This window comes from Dendropsophus ebraccatus, chromosome 1 (genome assembly GCF_027789765.1).
Source record: "Dendropsophus ebraccatus isolate aDenEbr1 chromosome 1, aDenEbr1.pat, whole genome shotgun sequence".
Lineage (NCBI taxonomy): Eukaryota > Metazoa > Chordata > Amphibia > Anura > Hylidae > Dendropsophus > Dendropsophus ebraccatus.
Window position 1 is genome coordinate 6,850,406 of NC_091454.1, and position 20,391 is coordinate 6,870,796.

The 20,391-nt window shown below is 54.1% G+C and overlaps 2 protein-coding genes across 12 annotated transcripts in view; one reads left to right on the top strand and one right to left on the bottom strand.

The window, feature by feature from the left end:
* The window catches only part of WASHC1 (WASH complex subunit 1), a 32,100-nt gene extending 26,307 nt beyond the window's left edge, over positions 1 to 5,793 (top strand). For 4 of the 8 annotated variants that reach the window (XM_069965403.1, XM_069965394.1, XM_069965377.1 and 1 more), the window contains exons 4-12: positions 1,251 to 1,362; positions 1,578 to 1,724; positions 1,809 to 1,945; positions 2,069 to 2,204; positions 2,785 to 2,992; positions 3,184 to 3,348; positions 4,227 to 4,385; positions 4,733 to 4,801; positions 4,999 to 5,793. In XM_069965403.1, the coding sequence (XP_069821504.1) occupies positions 1,251 to 1,362; positions 1,578 to 1,724; positions 1,809 to 1,945; positions 2,069 to 2,204; positions 2,785 to 2,992; positions 3,184 to 3,348; positions 4,227 to 4,385; positions 4,733 to 4,801; positions 4,999 to 5,138 (1,273 nt within the window). In that variant the 3' untranslated portion in view covers positions 5,139 to 5,793. The remainder of the gene's footprint in view (positions 1 to 1,250; positions 1,363 to 1,577; positions 1,725 to 1,808; positions 1,946 to 2,068; positions 2,205 to 2,784; positions 2,993 to 3,183; positions 3,349 to 4,226; positions 4,386 to 4,732; positions 4,802 to 4,998) is intronic. The other 4 variants (XM_069965412.1, XM_069965437.1, XM_069965427.1 and 1 more) reach the window with 1 other exon arrangement.
* A 1,115-nt stretch (positions 5,794 to 6,908) lies between these two features.
* DDX11 (DEAD/H-box helicase 11) overlaps positions 6,909 to 20,391 on the bottom strand; it is a 54,626-nt gene continuing 41,143 nt past the window's right edge. For 3 of the 4 annotated variants that reach the window (XM_069965342.1, XM_069965352.1, XM_069965334.1), the window contains exons 16-27: positions 17,485 to 17,602; positions 17,205 to 17,339; positions 15,814 to 15,926; positions 12,127 to 12,199; positions 11,948 to 12,051; positions 11,416 to 11,565; positions 10,216 to 10,284; positions 9,707 to 9,807; positions 8,578 to 8,662; positions 8,382 to 8,457; positions 8,140 to 8,294; positions 6,909 to 7,056 (exon numbers count right to left, since the gene is read on the bottom strand). In XM_069965342.1, coding sequence (XP_069821443.1) covers positions 7,018 to 7,056; positions 8,140 to 8,294; positions 8,382 to 8,457; positions 8,578 to 8,662; positions 9,707 to 9,807; positions 10,216 to 10,284; positions 11,416 to 11,565; positions 11,948 to 12,051; positions 12,127 to 12,199; positions 15,814 to 15,926; positions 17,205 to 17,339; positions 17,485 to 17,602 — 1,218 coding nt within the window. In that variant the 3' untranslated portion in view covers positions 6,909 to 7,017. Of the gene's footprint in view, positions 7,057 to 8,139; positions 8,295 to 8,381; positions 8,458 to 8,577; positions 8,663 to 9,706; positions 9,808 to 10,215; positions 10,285 to 11,411; positions 11,566 to 11,947; positions 12,052 to 12,126; positions 12,200 to 15,813; positions 15,927 to 17,204; positions 17,340 to 17,484; positions 17,603 to 20,391 lie in introns of those variants that run through there. The other variant, XM_069965364.1, reaches the window with a different exon arrangement.

Sequence of the window (20,391 nt, forward strand, 5' to 3'; positions counted from 1 at the left end):
GTCTCGGTGTCGCCTTCTCTTTAGCTGAGCCGGAGGGGGGGGGGGGGGGGGTTTGCGGGGTCTCGGTGTCGCCTTCTCTTTAGCTGAGCCGGAGGGGGGGGGGGGGGTTTGCGGGGTCTCGGTGTCGCCTTCTCTTTAGCTGAGCCGGAGGGGGGGGGGGGTTTGCGGGGTCTCGGTGTCGCCTTCTATTTAACTTAGCCGGAGGGGGGGGGGGGGGTGTTGCGGGGTCTCGGTGTCGCCTTCTATTTAACTTAGCCGGAGGGGGGGGGGGGTGTTGCGGGGTCTCTGTGTCGCCTTCTCTTTAGCTGAGCCGGAGGGGGGGGTGTTGCGGGGTCTCGGTGTCGCCTTCTCTTTAGCTGAGCCGGAGGGGGGGGGGGGGGGGTTGCGGGGTCTCGGTGTCGCCTTCTCTTTAGCTGAGCCGGAGGGGGGGGGGGTTTGCGGGGTCTCGGTGTCGCCTTCTATTTAACTTAGCCGGAGGGGGGGGGGGGTGTTGCGGGGTCTCTGTGTCGCCTTCTCTTTAGCTGAGCCGGAGGGGGGGGTGTTGCAGGGTCTCGGTGTCGCCTTCTCTTTAGCTGAGCTGGAGTGGCGGGGGTCGGGGTGTTGCGGGGTCTCGGTGTCGCCTTCTCTTTAGCTGAGCCGGAGCGGCGGGGGTGGGTGGGGTGGTGCGGGGTCTCTGTGTCGCCGTCTCTTTAGCTGAGCCGGAGGGGGGGGGGGGGGTGTTGCGGGGTCTCGGTGTCGCCTTCTATTTAACTTAGCCGGAGGGGGGGGGGGTGTTGCGGGGTCTCTGTGTCGCCTTCTCTTTAGCTGAGCCGGAGGGGGGGGTGTTGCGGGGTCTCGGTGTCGCCTTCTCTTTAGCTGAGCCGGAGGGGGGGGGGGGGGGTTGCGGGGTCTCGGTGTCGCCTTCTCTTTAGCTGAGCCGGAGGGGGGGGGGGGTTTGCGGGGTCTCGGTGTCGCCTTCTCTTTAGCTGAGCCGGAGGGGGGGGTTGCGGGGTCTCGGTGTCGCCTTCTCTTTAGCTGAGCTCTCTTCCAGGCTGCGGACGGCGCAGTGTCAGCGAGGAGGTGAGATCGGGGCGATAGCTGCACAGTGCAGCCAGTCACCTCCAGAGCTGCACTCACACTCTTACATAACGTCCGGCTGTGTCAGGACACTACATCTCCCACAATGCAGCACACGTGAAGTATTCTGATTGCAGCTCTGGCTGTGAGTGGAGGATGATGTTGTCTGTGATTCTCCATCCTGCCCCCTATAGGATCCTGCAGAGGGTGGAGACCAACAGATGCCAGCTGAAGAACATCAACCAGCGGGTGAGCCTGGCACAGGCCAAGATAGAGAAGGTGAAGGGCAGCAAGAAGGCCATAAAGGTGAGCGCCCCCTAGTGACCCATCATGCCCTGACAGCCCTCTCTATGAGGGGGAGCTCACACCTATACATTGTGAGAAGTTATTAGAGAGATCTTCTTAAAGGGGAACTCCACCTTAATGACATTCTGTAATGGCATGACTCCCCTCAGGGCATGCTGGGAGTAGTAGTTCTGCAGCAGGTTGGGAGCCTCTGCCTATAACCTCCCTCTCCGCAGGTGTTCTCCAGTGCCAAGTACCCGGCCCCGGACCGCCTGCAGGAATACACCTCCGTCTTCTCGGGGGGCGACGACTTGTGGTCGGAGAAGAGAACGAGACACAAGATCCAGAGCAAGCACCGAGCGCTGGATGAGCAGGCCCTGCAGGTACCCCACCCCCACCCCACACACCCTCTAAAGGGGAACTCCTACCAGTCACACACTCAGCTCTGCTACATCTGCTTCCTACAGGAGAAACTCAAGTATTACCCAGTATATGTGAGCCCGAAGGGGCAGGAAGAGGACGTGGCCGAGGAGGGGCTGGGCAGTCTACCCCGAAACATTAACTCCGTCAGCTCCCTTCTGCTCTTCAACACCACTGAGAACCTGTGAGTGATCATACCAAGGCCCCGACCCAGCAGGGGGGGGGCACGCCGTGCGAGATCAGGCCCCGACCCAGCAGGGAAATGGGAGGAGCCTGCTCTCTCATAATAATCTTATTGTCCCTGTAGATATAAGAAGTACGTGTTTCTGGATCCTCTGGCTGGAGTGGTGACCCGCACTAACCAGCCTCTAGAGGGCGATGATGAAGACCGGCTGTTTGATGCCCCTCTGTCTATCTCTAAGAGGGAGCAGCTCGAGAGGCAGGTGAGTGGAGCCCCGCAGGGTCTGGTAGGTGTCCGTCTGCCGCCTCGCAGGTGCCTGTCTGCCTCCCCACAGGGTCTGGTAGGTGCCCGTCCACCGCCTCTCAAGGTCTGGTAGGTGCCCGTCCACCGCCTCGCAGGGTCTGGCAGGTGTCCGTCCGCCTCCCCGCAGGGTCTGGTAGGTGCCCGTCCACCGCCTCTCAAGGTCTGGTAGGTGCCCGTCTGCCGCCTCGCAGGGTCTGGCAGGTGCCCGTCCACCGCCTCTCAAGGTCTGGTAGGTGCCCGTCTGCCGCCCCGCAGGGTCTGGCAGGTGTCCATCCGCCTCCCCGCAGGGTCTGGTAGGTGCCCGTCCACCGCCTCTCAAGGTCTGGTAGGTGCCCGTCCACCGCCTCGCAGGGTTTGGCAGGTGTCCGTCCACCGCCTCGCAGGGTTTGGCAGGTGTCCGTCCACCGCCTCGCAGGGTTTGGCAGGTGTCCGTCCACCGCCTCGCAGGGTTTGGCAGGTGTCCGTCCGCCGCCCCGCAGGGTCTCAGGTGCCCGTTCGATCCTTTACTGATATCTAATCCCGGTCTCGCTCCTTTCTAGACGGCAGAGAATTATTTCTATGTTCCGGATCTCGGTGAAGTCCCGGAGATCGACGTTCCTTACTATCTGCCTGATCTTCCCGGAGTGGCGGATGACCTCATGTACAGCGCTGACCTGGGTCCAGGCATTGCCCCCTCTGCCCCCGGGGGTCCTATTCCCGAGCTCCCCACCTTCAGCACTGAGGAGGTCACGGAGCCTTTACGGGCAGGTACTTCGAGGAGAACCCTATGCTTCCACTCACTCACCTGTACTGCCATAAAGCGTAGTGCTGTGCTTCGTGGACAGAATGACAGGACTCCACTGAAGAGTTGTAGTTGGGGTTTGGCTTTTCTCAGGGCATGCTGGGAATTGTAGTTTTGACATTGTAAAGTTGTATATTAACGTTATTGAATATTTCAGATGCACAAGATGGCCGACACCTGCTACCGCCTCCTCCACCCCCTCCGCCTCCTCCACCCCCACCGCCTGTGCCACTGTCTGTTCCTCCCCCGGCTCCACCGCAGCTGCCACCATCACAGCCAACCCTGCCAGTGCCCAGCAGAGCAGACGAGACTGGGGATCCAGGTGAGGATGAGCCCTGCAGAGATGGGGGGGGGTATTATAGGGGACCCCTGGGGGTGCGGTCATCTAGGAGTAACATCCATGGGGGGGGGTTATAGGGGTAACATGGGGGGGGTATTATAGGGGACCCCTAGGGGTGTGATCATCTAGGAGTAACATCCCTGGGGGAGTGGGGGGGGGGGTTATAGGGGACCCCTGGGGGTGTGGTCATCTAGGAGTAACATCCATGGGGGGTATTATAGGGGACCCCTGGGGGTGTGGTCATCTAGGAGTAACATCCAGGGGGGTGGGGGGGTTATAGGGGACCCCTGGGGGTGTGGTCATCTAGGAGTAACATCCATGGGGGGGGTTATAGGGGACCCCTGGGGGTGTGGTCATCTAGGAGTAACATCCATGGGGGGTATTATAGGGGACCCCTGGGGGTGTGGTCATCTAGGAGTAACATCCATGGGGGGTATTATAGGGGACCCCTGGGGGTGTGGTCATCTAGGAGTAACATCCATGGGGGGTATTATAGGGGACCCCTGGGGGTGTGGTCATCTAGGAGTAACATCCATGGGGGGTATTATAGGGGACCCCTGGGGGTGTGGTCATCTAGGAGTAACATCCATGGGGGGTATTATAGGGGACCCCTGGGGGTGTGGTCATCTAGGAGTAACATCCATGGGGGGTATTATAGGGGACCCCTGGGGGTGTGGTCATCTAGGAGTAACATCCATGGGGGGTATTATAGGGGATCCCCGGGTGTGGTCATCTAGGAGTAACATCCATGGGGGGTATTATAGGGGATCCCCGGGTGTGGTGTTGTCTGGGGAGGGGGGGTATTATAGGGGACCCCCGGAGGTTTTGCCCATAGTAACCTTTATCCTCTCCTCTTGCAGCCGCCATCCAGGGAGCCCCTAAGGAGGTGGTGAAGCCCTCGGATGGTCGGGCGTCGCTCCTGGAGTCCATTCGCCAGGCGGGCGGCATTGGGAAGGCAAAGCTGCGCAACGTCAAGGAGAAGAAGCTAGAGAAGAAGAAGATGAAGGAGCAGGAACAAGGTGCCCACAGGGAGAGGGACCCCGGGAGGATTAGAGGGGTCGCTGCTGAGCCAATACCTGGCACTGGCCCACATCACTCACTCGCTGTTGCTACTTGGCGTGGTCTTCAGCGAGTGTCATGGCAGTGATTGTGCGGCCGGCAGGGGGGACTCTGCACACTTCACTCAGGGTCATTTAAGTGGCTGCTTTCTCCCAGAAATAGCGCCACCCCTGTCCTCAGGCTATGTGTGGCACTTCCATTCACTTCAGTAGAACTGAGCTGCAGTACCACACACGACCTGAGGGGAGAAGGGGCGCTGGTTTGGAATAAAGCACACTGGCTCCTTCATTCTCTACTTTTCTTGCAGTGAGAGCGATCGGGGGCGGTGGGGACCTGATGTCCGATCTGTTTAACAAGCTGGCGTTGAGACGGAAAGGTGAGTGCCCGTAGCATTACACCTGGGGGGGGGGGTGTAGAGAGGGGTGAGGTACTTCATACAGATGGAGATGAGTGAGGGCCTGCAGCCCAGCAGAAGTAAATATTTACAGTGATGATTCTATGTTGTTACCCTGAATGCTGCAGGGTCCTAAGGCCTACCCCCTGCACCTCGCTGACTCTGCCCCTCCTTTCCAGGCATCTCCGGGAAGGGTCCGGCTGCTGGAAGTGGAGACTCTCCTGCCGGAGCGTTTGCCAGGATCTCTGATACTATTCCACCCCTCCCCCCACCACAAGCCACGCCGGGAGAAGCAGACGAGGATGAATGGGAATCCTGAGCGGGGGTCTGTCACTGACTAGAGGGATGTGGCTGCCTGTACGGACAGTAACCAACCCATCCGCAGGACCCCCAGCCGCATACATTGTACTCCGCCATGGCCCCCTGCACAGACATCCCCAGGACCCCCGGCCTCATACATTGTACTCCGCCATGGCCCCCTGCACAGACATCCCCAGGACCCCCGGCCTCATACATTGTACTCCGCCATGGCCCCCTGCACAGACATCCCCAGGACCCCCGGCCTCATACATTGTACTCCGCCATGGCCCCCTGCACAGACATCCCCAGGACCCCCGGCCTCATACATTGTACTCCGCCATGGTCACCTGCACAGACATCCCCAGGACCCCCGGCCTCATACATTGTACTCCGCCATGGCCCCCTGCACAGACATCCCCAGGACCCCCGGCCTCATACATTGTACTCCGCCATGGCCCCCTGCACAGACATCCCCAGGACCCCCGGCCTCATACATTGTACTCCGCCATGGTCACCTGCACAGACATCCCCAGGACCCCCGGCCTCATACATTGTACTCTGCCATGGCCCCCTGCACAGACATCCCCAGGACCCCCGGCCTCATACATTGTACTCCGCCATGGTCACCTGCACAGACATCCCCAGGACCCCCGGCCTCATACATTGTACTCTGCCATGGCCCCCTGCACAGACATCCCCAGGACCCCGGCCTCATACATTGTACTCCGCCATGGTCACCTGCACAGACATCCCCAGGACCCCCGGCCTCATACATTGTACTCCGCCATGGTCACCTGCACAGACATCCCCAGGACCCCCGGCCTCATACATTGTACTCCGCCATGGTCACCTGCACAGACATCCCCAGGACCCCCGGCCTCATACATTGTACTCCGCCATGGTCACCTGCACAGACATCCCCAGGACCCCCGGCCTCATACATTGTACTCCGCCATGGTCACCTGCACAGACATCCCCAGGACCCCCGGCCTCATACATTGTACTCCGCCATGGCCACCTGCACAGACATCCCCAGGACCCCCGGCCTCATACATTGTACTCCGCCATGGTCACCTGCACAGACATCCCCAGGACCCCCGGCCTCATACATTGTACTCTGCCATGGCCCCCTGCACAGACATCCCCAGGACCCCCGGCCTCATACATTGTACTCCGCCATGGTCACCTGCACAGACATCCCCAGGACCCCCGGCCTCATACATTGTACTCTGCCATGGCCCCCTACACAGACATCCCCAGGACCCCGGCCGCATACATTGTACTCCACCATGGACCCCTGGCCGCATACATTGTACTCCACCATGGACCCCTGGCCGCATACATTGTACTCCACCATGGACCCCTGGCCGCATACATTGTACTCTGCCATGGCCACCTGCACAGACATCCCCAGGACCCCTGGCCGCATACATTGTACTCTGCCATGGCCACCTGCACAGACATCCCCAGGACCCCGGCCGCATACATTGTACTCTGCCATGGCCCCCTACACAGACATCCCCAGGACCCCGGCCGCATACATTGTACTCCACCATGGACCCCTGGCCGCATACATTGTACTCCACCATGGACCCCTGGCCGCATACATTGTACTCTGCCATGGCCACCTGCACAGACATCCCCAGGACCCCTGGCCGCATACATTGTACTCTGCCATGGCCACCTGCACAGACATCCCCAGGACCCCTGGCCGCATACATTGTACTCCGCCATGGCCACCTGCACAGACATCCCCAGGACCCCTGGCCGCATACATTGTACTCCACCATCTAATAAAACATTTATTTAGAATATTGAATTGTATAACAAAGTGTAAAATCTTCTTGTAATAAATAAGACCGGCCGCAGGTTTTCTGCTCCCCCCTGAGGATGACGGATCATGATGGCGACACAGATGTCTTCTTCATCTGAAAGAACTGGAGACGAGGTGGGATTAGTGAGGGCTACTTCCACCCAAAAACAGCACCACCCCCTTTTCACAGGTTGTATGTGGTATTACAACTCGCCTCTCCTTAAAGTGTAGCTGTCATTTACAATTTTTATTGCAGAAATCAATAGTAAGAGCGACTCTGTAATAGGTTTCATCTGTTTTACCACCTCCCCCACTTCTTATCTGCTCATTATCAGGCAAAGTCGTCTACATTACAGTGGAGAAAAGTGAAGATGGGTTCTGCTGGGTCCATTATAACATATGGGGGGGCGGGAGAGGAGACAAGCAGCTGTACATTATGAAGACTGTCTGGGCACATAAAAACACTGGATTGACAGGTCAGTGCTGGTCTGGGGTTTTGGTGAGAGAAGATTGCAGGATGATGTGCTGTGCAGGGCTGCCTTTTCTCCTCTGCATGCTCACTCATCCCCCATCGACCCCTCCATATAGCATAATGGACACAAATGCTTCTTCTGAGATATGAAGGGGGGGGAGGAAAACCGCTTTTATGATACATAAAACTCTTCTTTAATAAAACATATTAGGGTGCGTTCACACATACAGGATCCGCAGCAGATTTGATGCTGTGTTCAGTTCTGCTGCGATACGGTACATGTGAAGCTATCTTTTTTTTTTTTTTTTGCAGTCGCTAGTACTTGATTTCCAAAGAGACATTGAAATCACAGTTCCGCTTTACTGTAACTGAGCTGCGACACCGCACACAACCTCAGGACGAGAGTGGCGCTATTTCTTAAAGGGGGTTTTCAGATTATCTAAAGCTGAGTATCACTTGTAAATAAACTGGTCTGTAACATCACCAACAGGGGAATATGATGCAGGCTCCCTCCATGGATGGATATGTTGTTCAGAGCTAAACATTGACACTTAAAGGGGTTTACCAGACCTGGTAAAACATGGCTGCTTCCTTCCAGAAACAGCGCCTCTCCTGTCCTCAGTTTGGCTGCGGTGTTGCAGCTCAGTTGTAATACCTCACACAACCAGAGGACATGGGGGGCTCTCTGTATCACCTTGTCAGGGTATACAGGGGGGTGTAGTGTGGCCGGAATACCTTCCGTATTGATGCGTAGGCGGCTCCGAAGGATTGCTTGACCTCTGTGCTGCTGCGGATCCACTGCGGTAACTTTCCCAGTACAGAGGGTCTGGCGTACCTGTGGTCTAGGAGGAGGATGCTGGCGTAATCTCCGCGGTGCCGAATGGCCCGTCCTGCCGAGATAATGTACAGCGTGAGCGTGACTACAATGCAGAAGATGTCAGCCTGCTGACACAGTATACGCTATATACAGCTCTTACCGATGGACTGATTGACAGCTTTCATGCACAGATTCTCTACAAGGACTTTGCCGGCAGATACACCATTGGTCTTGGGCTGGGGAATGAATACAATGTGTTACAGAGGTTGTGCTCCCCCTATAGTGCCAGTGTGGTACAGTCCAGACCCTCCCCCCCATATGGTCTGATCCATCCACTCAGCTCTGCTGCTACTTACCAGGGTGTGATCCAGATACGACATCTTCTCCTGCAGCTCAGGGGATCGGATGTTGGGGTACGGCATTCCCACCATCACCACACACCTGCAAATAGGAAGAACCTGTTACCTAGAATTCACAGCAGAAATAATTTTTTTTTTCAAATCAACTGGTGTCAGAACGTAATATAGATCTGTCATGTACTTCTATTTAAAAATCTCCAGTCTTCCAGTACTTATCAGCTGCTGTATGTCCTGCAGGAAGTGGTGTATTCTCTCCAGTCTGACACCTCTGTCCAGAGCAGGAGAAGTTTTCTATGGGTAGTGACTAAATCCCATACCGCAAAGGGACCTCACTGGGTGCGCGCACACAGCTCCCAGGCAAGCCCCGCCCCGGCCGGATTTCATTGGCTGCTCCACTCCAGGCTTCCTATCAGTTAAAATCAGACCCTGCCGGACCCCCGACCCTAATCCGAGCGTTTAGTATTAGGGTTAGGGTTGGGGATAGGATTAGGGTTACTAAAATCATCTAACTATCCCCTTCCCACACAACAACCCTAACCCTCAGGGTTGGTGCTAATCAGGAGGGTTAGGGTTGGGGCTGTGGGGAGGGTTAGACATGAGAATCAGTGGGACGTAACCCTAATCCGACCCCCAACCCTAATACTAAACGCTCGGATTAGGTTCGGGGGTCCGGCAGAGTCTGATTTTAACTGATAGGAAGCCCGGAGTGGAGCAGCCAATGAAATCCGAGCGGGGGTTGTCTGGGAGCTGTGTGCGCGCACCCAGTGAGGTCCCTTTGCGGTATGGGATTTAGACACTACTGTTTTCTATGGGGATTTGCTGCTGCTCTGGACAGTTCCTGACATGGACAGAGATGGCAGCAGAGAGCACTGTGTCAGACTGGAGAGAATACACCACTTCCTGCAGGACATACAGCAGCTGATAAGTACTGGAAGACTGGAGATTTTTATTTAGAAGTAAATTACAAGTCTGTATAATTTTATGAAACCAGTTAATTTGAAAGAATTTTTTTTTTTTTCGCCGGACAACCCCTTCAAGCAAACAGCACATAGCGCTGCTCTGCCCAATAGAATACCAGAAATAGCACTATGATAGATGTTACCGCTGCTCTCACCCCCATACATACCGGCCCAGGTCATCGGAAAAGTTTATCCCTTCACTCATTTTTCCTCCAACCACAGAAAAGAGCAGCGCTCCGGTCAGGGGTCCGGGAGACTGGCCTGAGAGCTGGGGACACAACAGAATCCATTAGATCCAATATTACATATCAATCTGTAAAACACATAGATTTGTAATTTACTTCTAGTACTTATCAGCTGCTGTATGTCCTGCAGGAAGTGGTGTATGACACAGTGCTCTCTGCTGCCACCTCTGTCCATGTCAGGAACTGCCCACAGCAGCAGCAAATCCCCATAGAAAACCTCTCCTGCTCTGGACTGTTCCTGACATAGACAGAGGGGGCAGCAGAGAGCACTGTGTCATACACCACTTCCTGCAGGACATTCAGCAGCTGATAAGTACTGGAAGGCTGGAGATTTATAAATAGAAATAAATTACAAATCTGTAAATCCAGTTGATTTGAAAACATTTTTTTTCCCTTTAAGGATATGAGAATAACCCCTCTAAGTCTCTCACCTTAATGCAGCGAGAATATTCGGACAGCACCTGCTCCACCTGAGACGCTTTCTTCGGCTCCTGAAATATCTGCACAACGTAAAAACATAAAAATAGAGAAACGTCCTGGGAAAAGGGCTGAAAGTTTGTGTTCTCCTTCAGACGCCATTGTGCAGTCTATATATAGATACGTGCCATTAGGTATCTCACCCAGAGCTGCAATCACTGCTGTACAGTGAGAGCGGACACTCCCCCCAGCTTACAGGCCGACCTGTGAATATGGTGACAGGTTGTGATAAGAAGCAGCGGAAAGGTGAACACGTGGTGTGGGCTGTAACCCAGGATCAGTCTCGGAGAAGCAAGGCCGAGACTGAGCCGACACCACGCCTGATGGGAAACTACAGGCGACAATGTTACATCTATACGCGGAGCACAACGCGCCCGCCCGTTACTGTATATGTGGAGCAATGCTGAAAATTATGTAATAATTCATCTCTGCATTTGTGAGGAATATATTATTTACAACGGAAAGCACTTAGGCTTTTCCAAGATAAGAACATTTTATGGTGGTCCGACCTATATCCTCCTCACTGATCTGGGCACAAGAACTTCTCATGAGACTTATAATCCAGAGCTGCACTCACTATTCTGCTTCTGGGGTCACTGTGTACATACATTACTGATCCTATACTGATCCCCCAGAGCTGCACTCACTATTCTGCTGGTGGGGTCACTATGTACATACATTACTGATCCTGAGTTACATCCTGTATTATACTCCAGAGCTGCACTCATTATTCTGCTGGTGGGGTCACTGTGTACATTACATTACTGATCCTGAGTTACATCCTGTATTATACCCCAGAGCTGCCCTCACTATTCTGCTGGTGGGGTCACTGTGTACATACATTACTGATCCCATACTGATCCCCCAGAGCTGCACTCACTATTCTGCTGGTGAGGTCACTGTGTACATACATTACTGATCCTGAGTTACACCCTGTATTATACTCCAGAGCTGCACTCACTATTCTGCTGTTGAGGTCACTGTGTACATACATATAACAGCAGACCTATGAGTGATATCACAGTGTAGGATATATAAAACCGCACTTTTCCCAGTCTCCTTATATAACAGTTGTGCACGGTGTGTGACCTATATCTGGCCGCTCTTGTAATGGATCAGGAGACGTCTTCTCACACATGACCGGACTTACAGACCTTCTTCTTTGCTGCCAGACGCCTCAGCAGGCCGCTCTTCTTCCAGCGCTCCAGGATCTGCCTCTCATACTCATAGGAAGAGAAGAAGCAGACGAGACCCCCGGGGACCACGTTACATAGGTTAGCAAGAATCCGACCCGTCTCATCCATCTGCAGAGAAGACAGAGTATGACAGTGGGGGGGCTTCACCGTACAGGGGGCTGTGTGTGTGTGTGTGTGTGTGTGTGTGTGTGTGTGTGTGTGTGTGTATGTATATATACACACACACATATATATATATATATATATATATACACACACACACAGGCTCCACAATCATGGCCTCCGTACCGTACAGGGGGCTGTGTATAGTATTATAGATGTATACAGACAGTTATGGCCTCCGTACCGTACAGGGGGCTGTGTATAGTATTATAGATGTATACAGACAGTTATGGCCTCCGTACCGTACAGGGGGCTGTGTATAGTATTATAGATGTATACAGACAGTTATGGCCTCCGTACCATACAGGGATAGAGAACTGACAGTTACCATCTCAGGCAATCCTCTCTTCTCATAGGTGAACTCCAGCTGTTGGTTTGTGGGCCCGCAGCAGAGGACTATGGGTAGTATATTTTCTGGAGGGATCACATGACCTGTTGATGAAAAACATGTTTACATGAGAACTCAGGACACGAGGGAGAGAGAGAGATGGTCGACGCATCACTCACCGCAGGAAAACTCGACTATTCTGTCCACCTCGAGTCCGGCCGCGACCAACAGCTGCTGCTTAAAGTCCGAGACCTGCACAGAGCAATGGTGAGAGGGGTCAGAGGTGACAATATGGAGTCTGATGAGACATCGGTTACAGTCAGGTGACTGGGAGGCACGGTATGGAATATAATGGATCCAGGTAGACGTTTGCCGCGTCCTGTCACTGGTGGAAACCTCCGGGAATTATTCCCTGTCATAGAACATCTCATAATTTAGAGATAACCGTGACACGCCGTCCCCTGAGACGCCAACTTCCTGCTGATCCTATCACCGCTAATCCCCGGGAAGCAGACGCCACATGACGGCAGCTCCTCCAGCAAGATGAGAGAAGATGGATACAACGAGGACACGAGATGCCATACGTGATCCTCCTCCTCGATATACAGAGGATGGATACAATGATTATACGAGATGCCATACGTGATCCTCCTCCCCGATATACGGAGGATGGATACAATGATTATACGAGATGCCATACGTGATCCTCCTCCCCGATATACGGAGGATGGATACAATGATTATACGAGATGCCATACGTGATCCTCCTCCTCGATATACAGAGGATGGATACAATGATTATACGAGATGCCATACGTGATCCTCCTCCCCGATATACGGAGGATGGATACAATGATTATACGAGATGCCATACGTGATCCTCCTCCCCGATATACGGAGGATGGATACAACGAGGACACGAGATGCCATACGTGATCCTCCTCCCCGATATACGGAGGATGGATACAATGATTATACGAGATGCCATACGTGATCCTCCTCCCCGATATACGGAGGATGGATACAATGATTATACGAGATGCCATACGTGATCCTCCTCCCCGATATACGGAGGATGGATACAATGATTACATACGTGATCCTCCTCCCCGATATACGGAGGATGGATACAATGATTATACGAGATGCCATACGTGATCCTCCTCCCCGATATACAGAGGATGGATACAATGATTATACGAGATGCCATACGTGATCCTCCTCCCCGATATACGGAGGATGGATACAATGATTATACGAGATGCCATACGTGATCCTCCTCCCCGATATACGGAGGATGGATACAATGATTATACGAGATGCCATACGTGATCCTCCTCCCCGATATACGGAGGATGGATACAATGATTACATACGTGCTCCTCCTCCCCGATATACGGAGGATGGATACAATGATTATACGAGATGCCATACGTGATCCTCCTCCCCGATATACGGAGGATGGATACAATGATTATACGAGATGCCATACGTGATCCTCCTCCCCGATATACGGAGGATGGATACAATGAGGACACGAGATGCCATACGTGATCCTCCTCCCCGATATACGGAGGATGGATACAATGATTATACGAGATGCCATACGTGATCCTCTTCCCCGATATACGGAGGATGGATACAATGATTATATGAGATGCCATACGTGATCCTCCTCCCCGATATACGGAGGATGGATACAACGAGGACACGAGATGCCATACGTGATCCTCCTCCCCGATATAGAGAGGATGGATACAACGAGGACACGAGATGCCATACGTGATCCTCCTCCCCGATATACGGAGGATGGATACAATGATTATACGAGATGCCATACGTGATCCTCCTCCCCGATATACGGAGGATGGATACAATGATTATACGAGATGCCATACGTGATCCTCTTCCCCGATATACGGAGGATGGATACAATGATTATATGAGATGCCATACGTGATCCTCCTCCCCGATATACGGAGGATGGATACAACGAGGACACGAGATGCCATACGTGATCCTCCTCCCCGATATAGAGAGGATGGATACAACGAGGACACGAGATGCCATACGTGATCCTCCTCCCCGATATACGGAGGATGGATACAATGATTATACGAGATGCCATACGTGATCCTCCTCCCCGATATACAGAGGATGGATACAATGATTATACGAGATGCCATACGTGATCCTCCTCCCCGATATACGGAGGATGGATACAACGAGGACACGAGATGCCATACGTGATCCTCCTCCCCGATATAGAGAGGATGGATACAATGATTATACGAGATGCCATACGTGATCCTCCTCCCCGATATACGGAGGATGGATACGAGGACACGAGATGCCATACGTGATCCTCCTCCCCGATATACGGAGGATGGATACAATGATTACATACGTGCTCCTCCTCCCCGATATACGGAGGATGGATACAATGATTATACGAGATGCCATACGTGATCCTCCTCCCCGATATACGGAGGATGGATACAATGATTATACGAGATGCCATACGTGATCCTCCTCCCCGATATACGGAGGATGGATACAATGATTATACGAGATGCCATACGTGATCCTCCTCCCCGATATACGGAGGATGGATACAATGATTATACGAGATGCCATACGTGATCCTCCTCCCCGATATACGGAGGATGGATACAATGATTATACGAGATGCCATACGTGATCCTCCTCCCCGATATACAGAGGATGGATACAATGAGGACACGAGATGCCATACGTGATCCTCCTCCCCGATATACGGAGGATGGATACAATGATTACATACGTGATCCTCCTCCCCGATATACGGAGGATGGATACAATGATTATACGAGATGCCATACGTGATCCTCCTCCCCAATATACGGAGGATGGATACAATGAGGACACGAGATGCCATACGTGATCCTCCTCCCCGATATACGGAGGATGGATACAATGATTATACGAGATGCCATACGTGATCCTCCTCCCCGATATACGGAGGATGGATACGAGGACACGAGATGCCATACGTGATCCTCCTCCCCGATATACGGAGGATGGATACAATGATTACATACGTGCTCCTCCTCCCCGATATACGGAGGATGGATACAATGATTATACGAGATGCCATACGTGATCCTCCTCCCCGATATACGGAGGATGGATACAATGATTACATACGTGCTCCTCCTCCCCGATATACGGAGGATGGATACAATGATTATACGAGATGCCATACGTGATCCTCCTCCCCGATATACGGAGGATGGATACAACGAGGACACGAGATGCCATACGTGATCCTCCTCCCCGATATACGGAGGATGGATACAATGATTATACGAGATGCCATACGTGATCCTCCTCCCCGATATACGGAGGATGGATACAATAAGGACACGAGATGCCATACGTGATCCTCCTCCCCGATATACGGAGGATGGATACAATGATTACATACGTGATCCTCCTCCCCGATATATGTGACAGGTGGATTCTATGGGGGCTCTGACAGATACTGTGACACCTACCTAGCACTGCACCCCCTAGTGGCAGCCATGTGTTTCAGCATAAGAATGCCCCAGCCAAGCTGACAATGAAAGAGGAGAGTCGGCCTCCAGTTCCCCCAGATATCAATCATGGAGGCTGCCAGATACCACAGAGGTCTGTAGAGTCCGGGCCTCCATGGCTCAGAGCTCAGCAATAGTATAGTATTATTGTCTGCCCGGTGTATAATCCGGCTCTGCATACAGATGGGATGCACATAACTCAGGCCTTGTATACGGATCCCAGCCGCGCTCCCTCAGGGTGGTACAGACTGGACGAGCGGGTGACAACTATCTAGGTCACAGTTCTCTCACCGGCTGCATGGTCCCTCCAGCGATGATCACAGAGCGACAATCCTTCAAGACTTGGGTGAAATGCACGGCTGGGTTCAGCATGAGAAACTTCAGGCTGCTCTGTGCCAGGGAACCTGTGCGGGGAGACTGGTCATATGATCTGCAGATCTATAAGCATTTATCATATAGTCATGTGACCTACACATCTATAGGACCCATCATGTACCCATCAGTCATGTGGCCTACACATCTATAGGACCCATCATGTACCCATCAGTCATGTGACCTACACATCTATAGGACCCATCAGTCAGGTGATGTACACATCTATAGGACCCATCAGTCATGTGACCTACACATCTATAGGACCCATCAGTCAGGTGATGTACACATCTATAGGACCCATCAGTCATGTGACCTACACATCTATAGGACCCATCATGTACCCATCAGTCATGTGACCTACACATCTATAGGACCCATCAGTCAGGTGATGTACACATCTATAGGACCCATCAGTCAGGTGATGTACATGTCTATAGGACCCATCAGTCAGGTGATGTACACATCTATAGGACCCATCAGTCAGGTAATGTACACGTCTATAGGACCCATTAGTCAGGTGATGTACACATCTATAGGACCCATCAGTCAGGTGATGTACACATCTATAGGACCCATCAGTCAGGTGATGTACACATCTATAGGACCCATCATACACTCATCAGTGGTGCAGCCCGGCCTGGTTGGTCTGCGCTGTCCTCGGCCATCAGCCACACGTCTTCTATTGCACAGGGCGCTGTGTGACTGACGGTCGATGCTTTATCAGCAGGTCAGACAAACAAGCTGATCACTAACCCTACACGGGCTGGTCTCGGCCTATTCACCTCATAATCGCCCCTCACCCATCAACAATCCAATAATGACCACAACAAGCAGCCCCCCCATCTCAGCTTCCCGAGCTCCAGTGACAGGACACACGGCTTGGAGAAGTAATTGGATCTTTGCAGCAGAGACGTAAGGCAGATGACGCCCTGGACAATCCCCCTGACAGACTTTCCCCGCGTCTCCATCTGAATTACACAATAAACGGATCTCATCTCATCTGTTACAAAACCGGCATTAAAAATAAATGTGATATCCGTGAAGGTAGAGAGAGCCGGTCCCCTGCCCAGCGGGCTCCTTTATGTGGTCAGAGAGCGATCCGCTGCCATACAGGATGAGAACCATCAGTAGCCTCCTCCATACCAGTCACGTCCGCAGAGCCGCTACTGACAGCCAGGTCTCTGCTCCCTGATGAAGAATTCATGCTCAGCCATCTATAATACATGTCTTCCTCAGGCCAACCATGCAGACCCCTCCAGTGCTTACAGCATAAGTGGAGGAGAGGGATGGAGAAGGCCGGATCCTACCTTGTAGCTGCACCAGGACTCGGCCATCTTGGTTGGCGTTAGTCAATGCCGACAGGAAGCCTTCTATCTGCATGAGGGGGGATGCGCTCCGCACTGCGTCAGCCTCACTGACCTCCTGGGAACCGTCAGCCGCTCCTGTATTATATGTAGAGACAAGATGAGACTCCCTGCTATGTGTACACTGACATCTATGGTGACTGGGGAGGTCTGTGAGAGCAGGATATCCCCGGGGTACAGGGTCAGGGAGCATGCTCCGTCCTCTATCCCCCTGGGTCCTCACCTTCTCCTGGACTTCTCAGGTTCTGTAGGTATTGCTGCAGGCCTGCTGCCGCTTTGGCGCCCTCCTTCACCGGGTTGATCACTGCTGCTCCGCGAAATTTCTCAGTGAAGCCGAACAACTTACAATAAAAAAAAAACAAAGGTCCAGATTTATTATAGAGTGTAATGTATAGACGGGTGTATGCTGCCCGCAGCAGCCAATCACATCGCAGCTCTCAGCTCTGGGAACACGAGGAGCAGTGATTGGTTGCTGGGGGCAGCTTATACCGCTCTGTATTTTACACCTAGATTGTGTCCCATCCAGACCCCTCTATCCTACCCAGACCCCTCTATCCTACCCAGACCCCTCTATCCTACCCAGACCCCTCTATCCTACCCAGACCCCTCTATCCTACCCAGACCCCTCTATCCTACCCAGACCCCTCTATCCTACCCAGACCCCTCTATCCTACCCAGACCTCTCTATCCTACCCAGACCCCTCTATCCTACCCAGACCCCTCTATCCTACCCAGACCCCACTATCCTACCAAGACCCCTCTATCCTACCAAGACCCCTCTATCCTACCCAGACCCCTCTATCCTACCCAGACCCCTCTATCCTACCCAGACCCCTCTATTCTACCCAGACCCCTCTATCCTACCCAGACCCCTCTATCCTACCCAGACCCCTCTGTATCTTCCTGGAATTTCTCTTATAGACACATCCAAAACCTTCCAGGCTCTTCTGTCCCCCCTCTAGACGCCTCAGCCCCATCCAGACCTCCAGGCTTCTCGACCCCCTCCCCCCCACCCCCTTCTGTCCCCGTCACATCTCTCTCCCCTCCAGGCCCTTCTGTCCCCGTCACATCTCTCTCCCCTCCAGGCCCTTCTGTCCCTGTCACATCTCTCTCCCCTCCAGGCCCTTCTGTCCCTGTCACATCTCTCTCCCCTCCAGGCCCTTCTGTCCCAGTCACATCTCTCTCTCTCTCTCCCCTCCAGGCCCTTCTGTCCCTGTCAGATCTCTCTCTCTCTCCCCTCCAGGCCCTTCTGTCCCTGTCACATCTCTCTCTCTCTCTCCCCTCCAGGCCCTTCTGTCCCTGTCAGATCTCTCTCTCTCTCCCCTCCAGGCCCTTCTGTCCCCGTCACATCTCTCTCCCCTCCAGGCCCTTCTGTCCCCGTCAGATCCCTCTCCCCTCCAGGCCCTTCTGTCCCCGTCACATCTCTCTCTCTCTCTCTCTCCCCTCCAGGCCCTTCTGTCCCTGTCACATCTCTCTCCCCTCCAGGCTCTTCTGTCCCTGTCACATCTCTCTCTCTCCCCTCTAGGCCATTCTGTCCCCGTCACATCTCTCCCCTCCAGGCCCTTCTGTCCCCGTCAGATCTCTCTCTCCCCTCCAGGCCCTTCTGTCCCCGTCACATCTCTCTCCCCTCCGGGCCCTTCTGTCCCTGTCACATCTCTCTCCCCTCCAGGCCCTTCTGTCCCTGTCACATCTCTCTCCCCTCCAGACCCTTCTGTCCCCGTCACATCTCTCCCCTCCAGGCCCTTCTGTCCCCGTCAGATCTCTCTCTCTCTCCCCTCCAGGCCCTTCTGTCCCTGTCACATCTCTCTCCCCTCCAGGCCCTTCTGTCCCCGTCACATCTCTCTCCCCTCCAGACCCTTCTGTCCCTGTCACATCTCTCTCTCTCCCCTCCAGGCCCTTCTGTCCCTGTCAGATCCCTCTCTCCCCTCCAGGCCCTTCTGTCCCCGTCACATCTCTCTCTCCTCCAGGCCCTTCTGTCCCCGTCACATCTCTCTTCCCTCCAGGCCCTTCTGTCCCCGTCACATCTCTCTTCCCTCCAGGCCCTTCTGTCCCTGTCAGATCCCTCTCTCCCCTCCAGGCCCTTCTGTCCCCGTCACATCTCTCCCCTCCAGGCCCTTCTGTCCCAGTCACATCTCTCTCCCCTCCAGGCCCTTCTGTCCCCGTCACATCTCTCTCCCCTCCAGGCCCTTCTGTCCCCGTCAGATCCCTCTCCCCTCCAGGCCCTTCTGTCCCCGTCACATCTCTCTCCCCTCCAGGCCCTTCTGTCCCCGTCACATCTCTCTCCCCTCCAGGCCCTTCTGTCCCCGTCACATCTCTCTTCCCTCCAGACCCTTCTGTCCCTGTCAGATCCCTCTCCCCTCCAGACCCCTCTGTCCCTGTCAGATCCCTCTCCCCTCCAGGCCCCTCTGTCCCCGTCAGATCTCTCTCCCCTCCAGGCCCCTCTGTCCCAGTCAGATCTCTCTCCCCTCCAGGCCCTTCTGTCCCCGTCACATCTCTCTTCCCTCCAGGCCCTTCTGTCCCTGTCAGATCCCTCTCTCCCCTCCAGGCCCTTCTGTCCCCGTCACATCTCTCCCCTCCAGGCCCTTCTGTCCCTGTCAGATCCCTCTCTCCCCTCCAGGCCCTTCTGTCCCCGTCAGATCTCTCTCCCCTCCAGGCCCTTCTGTCCCTGTCAGATCCCTCTCTCCTCCACTCCAGGCCCTTCTGTCCCAGTCAGATCCCTCTCCCCTCCAGACCCTTCTGTCCCCGTCAGATCTCTCTCCCCTCCAGGCCCCTCTGTCCCAGTCAGATCTCTCTCCCCTCCAGGCCCTTCTGTCCCTGTCACATCTCTCTCCCCTCCAGGCCCTTCTGTCCCTGTCACATCTCTCTCCCCTCCAGGCCCTTCTGTCCCCGTCAGATCTCTCTCCCCTCCAGGCCCCTCTGTCCCAGTCACATCTCTCTCCCCTCCAGGCCCTTCTGTCCCCGTCACATCTCTCTACCCTCCAGGCCCTTCTGTCCCAGTCAGATCTCTCTCCCCTCCAGGCCCTTCTGTCCCCGTCAGATCTCTCTCTCCTCCACTCCAGACTCCTTTGCCCCTTTTTCTCTACCTAGAATCACGTTTCCTGAACCTGTTGGGAGGCCCCATACACAAGAC